At 34.2% G+C, this 10,698-nt stretch overlaps 1 protein-coding gene across 1 annotated transcript; it reads left to right on the top strand.

Annotated features, from left to right (window-relative positions):
• Positions 1 to 236: 236 nt before the first annotated feature.
• On the top strand, positions 237 to 3,303 carry LOC142539645 (AP2-like ethylene-responsive transcription factor TOE3). The gene is made up of 10 exons (XM_075645242.1): positions 237 to 1,055; positions 1,168 to 1,193; positions 1,343 to 1,373; positions 1,480 to 1,567; positions 1,932 to 2,077; positions 2,166 to 2,210; positions 2,393 to 2,484; positions 2,579 to 2,706; positions 2,803 to 2,868; positions 2,965 to 3,303. The coding sequence occupies exons 1-10, from the start codon at positions 541 to 543 to the stop codon at positions 3,145 to 3,147; spliced, it is 1,320 nt and encodes a 439-aa protein (XP_075501357.1). The 5' UTR covers positions 237 to 540; the 3' UTR covers positions 3,148 to 3,303.
• The last annotated feature ends 7,395 nt before the right edge of the window (positions 3,304 to 10,698 follow it).

The following is a 10,698-nucleotide window of genomic DNA, read 5'->3' as shown; positions in this document are numbered from 1 at the left end:
ATAAAAAAATATTTTTTATAAGTGACCATAATAGAAGATTTGTCTCACAAACTTTGTCTCGTTTTTGTGATAAAATATATTTAACGAAATAAAACTCAAACACAAGATTAGTTTGATGGTAAAAAATTATTTCAACATGATCACATTTTTTTAAATAAAATATTAAAAAGTTTAAAACTTCAATAAAATCTAATATATATATATATATATAAACTCACTTGTGTCATGATGTAAGCTAGATATAATATAGATAGGAAAGAAAAATCCTCTCTATGGAACCGTTGAAATGGGAATTTCGACACATTTTTCTTCTTTACAACAAGTACCTTTTTTGGGCAACCCTATGATCATAGGTTTTTAATGTTCTTCCAAGATTCAACTTACAGTTTAATCGAAGCATTTGTATTATGCAATATATAGGCTGTATCAGCAAAGGGTAACATATATACAATACTGTCATTTCTCTTTCCTTCGAGTGGAGAGATTGGATCAATTCTTTCTTCGTTGTAATTAATTTCAATATATTTTTGAGGGTTAAGAATGTGGAATCTCAACGATTCGCCGTATGAAAGAAGGGAAGATAAATCGGGGGGATGTTCTGATGAGAAAGGCAAACGGGTCGGATCCGTCTCGAATTCAAGTTCTTCGGCGGTAGTTATGGAGGGGGTTGCGGATGAAGAAGATGCAGCAGAGAGGAACGCAAGCAAAAGAAGAAGCAGTAAAATCTTTGGGTTTTCTGTTGCTAACAACAAAGGTGATGAAACGGGTCCTTGCTCGCCTGAAAGTGAACTTCCGGTGACCCGGCAGTTTTTCCCGGGAGGTGAGTCTGGAACGGGGAGGAGTAATGAGGCGCCGCCCGAATTTCCGAGAGCTCACTGGGTGGGAGTTAACTTCCGGAAATCCGAGTCAGACGGAGGCGCGACAGTCTCCGGGAAAGCCAGGGCGGAAGTGGCACAGCCTTTCAAGAAAAGCCGCCGTGGACCCAGGTCCCGGAGTTCTCAATATCGTGGTGTCACGTTTTACCGGAGAACCGGCCGCTGGGAGTCCCATATATGGTATATTTTTGTCTGCAAATTCGTGACATCATGTATATCTATGTTATATTATATTATATATATCTATATCTAGACTTATTTTATTTATTATTTATTAATCCTCTTAATTCAGGGATTGTGGAAAGCAGGTGTACTTGGGTAAGTTTTCTAATATACGTTCATTTATAAATAAATTTTCTTGAAAATATCTTTTCTCGATCCAAAATAAACATAGCAAACGAAGGCTCATCCTCATGAGAATTCTCGATAAACAATGATTCTGAAAACTTGAGTTTTAATCTGTACAGGAGGTTTCGATACGGCTCACACGGCGGCCCGGTATGATCCGACTCCGTCTCTTCTGCTTTCTCTCGCTAGAACATATTAAAATCAAATGAAATTGTCCCAAGATTTCTGTTATATAACGAGTAATGTAATACTGCAGCGCGTACGATAGGGCAGCCATTAAGTTCCGAGGAATGGAAGCAGACATAAACTTTAGTTTAAATGATTATGCAGATGACTTGAAACAGGTAAGTCATCGGTCCGAGATGTAGAAAGGGAGACGAGAAGAAAATGATTACATATATGCCTCGTGTTTGTGTTTTCATATCAAATTTGTTGTATTTTATGATCAAATTCATTAATTATTCGGCAAAATTATATATTCAAAATTCTTTACAAAATCAAACCCACTTTGAAAATCGGTCAGTTTGATTACAAATTTGTGATTTAAATTAAAGAGCGAGACTGTATTTACCAATATCAAAGCACAGAAAATATTCTGTTTTCATGTTATCTTGCACAGTATTTTTCCTTACCTGAAACAGTTGTATTCACGACATTTTCTTTCGTGGATCCTATATATATATATAAATTCTATGGTGCATAATGCAGATGAACAATTTAACAAAGGAAGAATTCGTGCACGTACTGAGGAGACAAAGTAGTGGTTATCCAAGAGGGAGTTCCAAGTATAGAGGTGTTACTTTGCATAAATGTGGCAGATGGGAAGCTAGAATGGGCGAGTTTTTGGGAAAAAAGTGACCCCCATTTTTTTATTTACTAATATTTAATTTCTGGAAGCTTTAACTTATTTATTCAATCACTGATTCAGGCTTTATTTTATAGGTACGTTTATTTGGGTCTCTTCGACACTGAACTTGAAGCTGCTAGGTGGGTCTGATTTGCTTGAATAATCAGGATGCTATGCTCTTTCAAACACTAAACAAAAAGGAAATCTCTACGCTTTAAGACGAATATATAATTAATTACACCTTCATAAAATACGGACTTTCCAAAACGATAAATTTTTTTGAGCCTGTGCTTGGATTTGTTTCTTGTGATATATATCGTAGGGCTTATGATAGAGCTGCAATCAAGAGTAATGGAAAGGATGCTGTCACTAATTTTGATCCCACCAGTTATGCCGATGAACTTAAAGTTGCAGGTAAATAATTAGCTATGTGAATATTTGATCAATTTCCAATCCTTAATCATAAAAAAAGATAATAAAGTCTAGAAATTATGTTTTTGTACCCCAGAGGAGTGTACTTCAGCAGACCACAATTTGGACTTGACCTTAGGAAATTCTTCAGCTCCGAAGCAAAACTGTCGAGATTCTTCGACCAAATCTGAAGTTTCTTGGAGACGCCAAGAATCATGGCCCAAGGTTAATTTGTCCAACTTTTAGTGTTTGCCTTCTCAGACTTGACTATTTTGCGAAATCTCATGAGTGTAACACTGTTTCCAAAATGGGAAAAAGCAGCCTAATCCCGATTCCTGGAGGATGATTTCAGCAGAGCAAATCGACCATGGAAGGTCACAAAATCATGTAAGTTTCCAACTTTCAGTTATATGAAAAAATCGATCATAACCCACCTAGGTTCAACATATATCTCACAGATTAATTTGGAAAAAAATATGACAGATTTATAAGTTGCCTCTAGTGAGCGGAAGATATATCGGAGGAGAATTTTCATGTCCAAGAAGTGATCGGCAAGGGCAGACGAATAACAGCCAAACACAATTATTTGCCCATGCTGCAGCATCATCAGGATTCCCGCAGACACAAAATCTTAGTGGAATCCATCCTCTCACGAGACCCCATTAGGGCATCCACAGTCCGTCGGAATTAATCCATGTTAATAACTCTTCATCTCATCAAAAATGATGGGGTCCACGAGCCACATATTCATTACATTAACAATTCCCCATTATTAACACACACTCACATTCATTTAATTTCAACTTTCATTATTTATGGGTCCCACTGTCCACTTACTCATTTTTTTTATTTTTAATATTTCAATATCTTTCTGATATTTTTAAAATTTTACAACAAATATTACTAAAAATAAATAGTATTATTATTTTAAAAATAATTTAATTCCAATATTCATTAAAATATTATTAAGAAATGGAAAAAAAGTTGGACTCTTTTATTTAAAATATTATTCAACACAATCTCCTTAAAAAAACATAAAATACAAAGAAAACGAATTACGATAATCGAATATAGCCGTTGGTGCATAATTTTGCCGTTTGAAAATAGCCGTTGGTGATAATTAGCGACGGTTTTTGAAAAACCGTCGCACATAGTGACGGGTGTTAAAAAACCGTCGCAAATAGCGACATTTTTTTTTAAAAAAACAGACGCTTTTCACTTTGCGACGGTTTACGAAAAACCGTCGCAAAGTTGCGATGGTTTACGAAAAACCGTCGCAAATTTCGAAATAACGCCGTTCATTCTGATGAATTTCTTGGCTGCCATGTCAGCCAAGATTATTAATTCTTGCGCCCACATTGGTGGGCGAAAATTAATTGATGTTATTAACACCCATTAACCAACCGATGTGGGTGCCCTTAGTCGAATTTTTTTTTCCTACCATGCCATTTTTCTCGATACCCTTTTCGAATTAAAATTTTTTTTTTTCAAATTTTACTCGTGTACGTAATTTTTTGAAAAAAAAAATATAAAAAAAATCGATTCGGTCTGTCGGACCAGCTAAATTTCTAGATCCACCTCGAACATTTTTACTCGGTGGAAACATTGTGTAACTTGTACATGTTACTCTAGTGTAGTTCTTCATAATATTCAATCTTATGAACTTTCAATATCATATATAATTTCTCCATTTTTGTTTAATTCTATGGTTGATTATAGTTTAGTCATCTAGACCGAAACAAAACCGAAACCGAAACCGAAAATTAATTAATAAAAGGGGATAATAATAAAATGTGCGGCTTTTGTCATGTGAAATTTGAGTGGATATAGAGACGACTTGTCACCATCTTGTGTGAACTTGGAAGCAGCAAAATTTGATGAGCCAAAACAAATGAGACAGGGATTGCTATTATGGCGAGAGGGACTTAACCTAACTCAACTAAAGTCTCAAGGACTCCGATCCACCTATATTCCAATGTATTAACTCGTACGCTATTTGACATATAATGTACACCACTTCTTTTAATTAATAATTAATTATTTGTCTCTATTTTCTTCCTTAATCAAAATAAAAAAAAAATTATGAATTTGCATTTGTATAGATTCTTTAAAATTTATAAAAATTGACTTTATAATTAGATGCATCACAATTCAATGTTCTAGATAAAATAAAAGGTACATCGAAAAAAATAACATTGATGCAATATTTCCCCGTTGGATGTATATATTTCACTTGCATGTGTTTAAATTTCATCCTGTAATAGGCATACGGATGCTTTTGATCCTGAAAGTTGTCCAAGTTTGATCATAATCCATAATCTGTCCTTTGTTTTCATTTCTAATACTTTCTAAAAAAGTGTCGACGTGAATTCGGACTCTTCCACAATGTCTGACGCTATATCAATAATATTTGTGTCAACAATATCTCGTATCACGTAATTAATTATGTTCTACAACACTTGATAAAAAAATACCAAGATTGAGGAAAAAAGATCAAGTTATCATAAGTGCGAGATTAAAAAAAAAAAAAAATCATTTCGACAAAATTTATAGTTTTATCGTTTCACATAGAAATCACATACACATATTGTATATATATACACGTATAAGTACCTATACACACAAACATATATACACCACATTATAAAATATTTGCTTGTATGAAAATATCTCTATCAAAACAAATATCAAGATATGTGGCAGGGATCATCCCAAGGCTTTATGATATTCTAGTTGGGAACAAAATTATTAAAATATTTGTGCAGTTTCATCATCTGGGACGTCATCATTGATTATCTTATTCTAGGTTATTAAAAAAAATTATATTATTTACTAATGTTGGTACAAGATTGAATTAAGATATTCTGTGAGCATGTGAGTATTTTATTATATACATGGGATGAAATATAAATAATAGCTAGGGTTTAATTTGTTCCTTTGCTGGTTCAGATACCAGCATCATAGATTCTTTCCTTTTGCAATAACAAAAACGAAATTCTGCAAAATCCACAGAGATCATCATATATATTCACATTTTCTCATAATTATGATAACAAATAACCACATTGATAAAAATATCAACGACGATAACGATGACGAGGACGAAGATACCAACGGGGAAAAACACTAAAAGCGATTCATATATACTAGCTAATGCTCGAAGGTATTTGTGTGACCACTTCTGATACGATCTGTCAGACCAAATTTTTATCCAATTTTCCCCCGAAATCATATTCAATTATAAATTACATTCCATAGATTTATATGTTAGATTATAATACACAGGTAGTACATGTACAATAATGCTAGCATTAATAATAGTGATAAAAATGACGTGCATGATGCATCATGGGAAAATTATTGATGTTAGCTGTTTGAAAAATATGAGTTGTAGGCTCGTTGAAATTTCCACATTTTATAAATTCAAACCCGAGCATAGCATACGTACGTGACACTATTAATTATCAAATGTGAGGTTTTTAGAGGCTTTACTAATTCGACAAAAAAATAAAAAAATTAGTGAGATCGTCTCACAAGTTAATTTTGTAAGATGTATCTTCGCTCCGACCCAACTCATGAGAAGTGTTAGTTTTTATGTCAACATATATGGGACGATTCAACTCATATCACAAATATATGTATATGTATATATATATATATATGCTTTAGATGCACACCGCATAATGCTGCAGTCCCATCTCGTTGACAAATAAAAATGAAAGTTACACATCTTCTAATTCCTTGCACATAACTAGCTTCACATATATAATACTAATAATAAAGAAGTGGTCCATATATATTTATGAAAAAGGAATTAAAAAAAAAAGACAAATTCTTTCAAAGAAGGGTCCTTGTGGGTTTCCCCATTGGAATTTCTTCATCGGTTAAAAAGTTTACGTTGCCTTTAATTCTCATTCAAATTTGGGAAAAATGTGTGTTATTTTGTTTGTGCAAATCAATGTTTTAAATTTAGTACGACCACGACACAACGCTGCCTTTTGGTTGGGAGTTGGCCAAAATGGTAGCTTAGCGTTAGAAATGTATCCTTTTCTTCATTCATTCACGTTATATTTATATATATATATTAAGTTGATTTTTTTGGTGTATTTTTACTTTTTTTTTTAATTTTATTTATACCGGTGTACGCTAAAAATAATAAAAAAAACTTATTGCATTAAAATCAAGTTAGACTACTGAAAGGATCTTAACCCAAGATAAACCAATATACAAGACTACTTTGATCCTTTTTTGTTCAACATATTAAATAAAAAAAACAGAATTTATTTAAGTCGGTAATGTGATTGTTGTCCTATTAATTTTATGAGTAGGTAGGTTTATTATGAGACGATATTTATTCGTGAGACGAGTCAATCATGCTCCTATTTATAATAAAAATAATATTTTTAGCATAAAAAATATTATTTTTTTACGAGTGATCAAAATAAAATATTCATCTTACAGAATTGATCTGTTAAATCATCTCACATAAATTTTTGCGTAATTTTGTTTGAGTCGGTTGTCAATATCTTGGAATTAATTGTTTATAGTTGATTAATCATAAATATTCTAAATCCGATGGGAATTTAGAAAAGGACGAAATTTTCTTTTGTTTGGCACATTATTATTACCCTTTTCTTAAAGAAGCCGAAAAGGAACGGGCAATAATTTCAAGAACCGAAGCTTTATGGTACACTGCCATCAGAGTCTGCAGTAAATCACTGGATTTTAACTTTTGACCTAAATCTAACTTCTCCAATTGCATTATTTTAAGGGGTATTTGTCAAAAAATCTCTATACCCATTCTTAATTTTCTCTTTACTCAATATCCTACTAAAACTTTGTTTTAACTCCTCATTTCTTTTAAATTTCAAATTTACCCTTATATTTATATTTTGAATAATTGGTTTTTCTTTTTAATAATGGCCCATCATGCTTCCGTAAAATAAATTAAATCTTTTACCTCTTTGATCGGAGTACCACCGGGTTATATCCACCGTATTTTACATACTGCTCCTCACAGCCCAACCACGCGATCGCAACCGATGGTTACTGACGTAGATTCCTTCAGCAGCACTTGGCACAACCCTAATTCGTTTCCTACCTTAGGGTGTACAGTAAAAGATAAAATTTTGACAATAATATATGAGAGGGGCTAAGAGCAAAGATCTCTTTATTCAAACACCAACATTTTATTAATACATAGTAACCTCCTGTAGAGGAGGAGAAACTTGTTTAGCTAATAATAGTAGCTGAACTCACTACACACATATACTTGAAAGAAAATTATTACAAATGTTTTGAAGAAAAATGAAGAGGTTGATCGATGCCTTCATCTTCCTTCTGCCTGCTTATTTATAGAAGGCTTCCTTCGGATTTGAAACTCGGACTTCAAATCTTCATAAGCCTTTACAGTTTGCACATGGACCATGTAGTGGTTAAGTGGTCCATTGAGATGGTGGTTGAGTAGTCCATTGGGATGGTCCCTCCACCTTTCTTGATTTGTCTTCTTCTAGATCATTAATCTAGAAATAGTCATTTCTTGAATTTTTATCTGCCTGCATAAATATTTTATATGCATCTGGATCAGACCAGCTTGTATCTCCCTTCCTATTTCTTTGAGCCGTTTATAATAATCTTTGGAATTTTTCAGCTCTTTTCTTGTTGCCTTAATCCTTCTTCTGGAAACTTTGAGATATGAAAAATACATTTTCTTTTGTTTCCAGTTTTGGTTTAAGTCTGTCGTGTTTTAATGGTTCCCATCTGTCATTATTTATAGATGAGAATTTCGGAACCAGTTATATTGCTTTTATTCATTGGATTCCCTTTTTAAATTAGGTATTCAATGATCGTTGTCTTTTACCACTCATTATTAGTGGTTTTTTGTGTCATCTTCCATCTATTATTGGTGGTCCTTGTCCTTCCACTCACATGGTGGGTTCTCTTTTTGCTAGTGGGCTGATCACATATACACCTTTAATTTTGTCGAGGAATCTTTGGTTTTCGTTGTCCTCGAGGAAAACGTGAAGGTGGTCCATCCCCACTTGTGCTTGTGTCGGTAAAGTATTTCCGATCAGATCTCGGTTTGAATCCTTTACCGAATTCAGGTTCCTTCTGGTTTTGACATTCTGGACAGATGTTTTCAGACCATCTTCCTACATGTGCCATGTTACAGAATTTCCGACGAGTTTCTTTACTTGTCGGCAGCTTGCTGTTCCACAAAATATTTCTCTTTTTCTCGAATAAATCTTCTGCAAAACTTGTTGTTTTCCCTGTCATGGTATATAACAGGAATGATCCGTTCACTGAATGATTATAAAATTTGAACGGGAACTTGACTTTGTCCATCTCAGTGAGACAGACCCATAGACCCCAAGCTCTTATGGTAGACATATCGTCTTCAGAAATTGAAGCAACCAGGGGTGTTTCTTCTGTCGGAGGGTCCTTAATAAATTTTTGAACATTTGTATCCGGCCTCCTTAACTTAATGAAATGAAAGGCTTCATGGGAGCCTTTTCCTGCTGGTTCTGGTGCTACACTAAAGAAGTATAGCTCCAAAACATCTCCTGTGGACAAATAATCATTATTCGCCCAAGTCTCGTGAACAGCTTCCTGGATCCACTTTGGTAGACCTGAGATTTCCGGAAAGCTGGGTGATGTAGTATAAACTGAGGCAAGAACCCCGAATTCATACCATGCTTTAATCTCCTTTGGATATGAATTTGGTTTCATCCATACCCTGAGATATTTTCCTGAAACATCAACCCTAGTTGGTAGCTGGGTTAATGCCAATTCTTGTTTTTAATTTCTCCCAATTCTGTTGATAGACCTGAAATGGAGAAATTGTTGCTTCGTTAGTACCAACCTTAGATTTGCCTTTGTCAATACGAGGCCTAAGGTTGATCTCTCCCTCTTCAATCCCCGAGGTGAAGGGTTGACTTGAGGACTCAAGATAAGGATCAAGAGTCTCAATTTTTGTTTCAGCCGACTCATCTGGTGATGATCCCGACTTAACACTTGTGCAAGGGGTATTTGAATCCCCCGCTACAGGTATAGAGTCCTGTACTCGAAAACTCTCCATTTGGGAAACCAATGGTTTCTCAATACCTTGGAGGATATGCCTTTGCATTACAGACCATAAATGAGTATATGCCTGTAAACAACCTGTAATTCGATCAGAGACAATTCTCTTATCAGCTTGTTGTAGCCTTCCCGCAACTTCTGCGTTAACGGCCAACCTCTTGAACTCGGTTTGAAGCATTTCAAGGTGTTCCCTCAAATGCCTCTGCATCTTGATAATAACATCAATGTCAATGCTGTCCATTTCTTGTTAAAAAATCTGCAAGAATATTTTCATGAGATTTTATTATCACAATATCAAAAATATAATTCTGACATAGTGCTTGCCATCTTAATAATCTTGCCTTCTCAGGTTTAGACTCAATTCTATTCCTTAAGAAAGCTTTTACCTGCGTGTTATCAACTTTCAAAGTAAATTTCTTTGCAAGTAAAAATAATGGCCATTTTTCAAAAGCCCTTTTTACTGCATAAAATTCTTTTCATTGATATGCCATCTAATGGCTTCTGCTTCTGAGAATAACTCACTACAATATCTGCATGGTTGTTCTCCATCTGGTGTGAGCTTAGTAAGAACTGCTGCCCACCAATGATCACTGGCATCGGTATACAATACCAGATCATCTTCATCTTGAGAAATAGCCATTTTCGGAAGATTTTTACAAACCTCCTTTAAATGGATAAGTCCTTCTGTGTGTTCTTTTGTCCATATAAATCTTGCATCTTTTTTCAATAATGGACTGAACACCTTCCTGTGTTTTGCTAGATTTTTGATAAACATCCCAGCAAAATTAACAACTCCTAAAAAACTTTGAAGTTGTTTATTGTCTTTGAGACTTTCTGGAAAATTCTGCACCTTTTCAACTATGTGATCTTGCAGAATTATTCCTGACTCATCGATTTCAATTCCGAGGAATTCAATCTTCCTTGTGGACAATGACTGCTTTCTTTTCATATAAAACCAGTCATTCTTTCTTGCAAATATTGGAGAAAATCTCCAAATGCTTAACATGTTCATTCATATCTTTAGATGCTATTAAAATATCATCAATATAAACAAACATAAACTTAAAGTAATCTTTAAAAAGATTATCCATTTTCTTTTGAAATATCTGGGGTGAATTAGCCAATCCCATTGGTAAC

This window comes from Primulina tabacum, chromosome 3, assembly GCF_025594145.1.
Source record: "Primulina tabacum isolate GXHZ01 chromosome 3, ASM2559414v2, whole genome shotgun sequence".
In the NCBI taxonomy this organism is placed as follows: Eukaryota; Viridiplantae; Streptophyta; class Magnoliopsida; order Lamiales; family Gesneriaceae; genus Primulina; species Primulina tabacum.
The sequence above is the reverse complement of the archived record's forward strand: the minus strand, read 5'-3'. Positions and strand labels throughout refer to the sequence as shown.

Bases quoted from the DNA above. Each gene is read 5' to 3' on its own strand.
- LOC142539645 (XM_075645242.1), top strand. From the start codon at position 541: ATGTGGAATCTCAACGATTCGCCGTATGAAAGAAGGGAAGATAAATCG. The intron at 1,374-1,479 runs GTATGATCCGAC...GTAATACTGCAG, and splicing joins ACGGCTCACACGGCGGCCCG to CGCGTACGATAGGGCAGCCA. The intron at 2,869-2,964 runs GTAAGTTTCCAA...AAAATATGACAG, and splicing joins ATGGAAGGTCACAAAATCAT to ATTTATAAGTTGCCTCTAGT.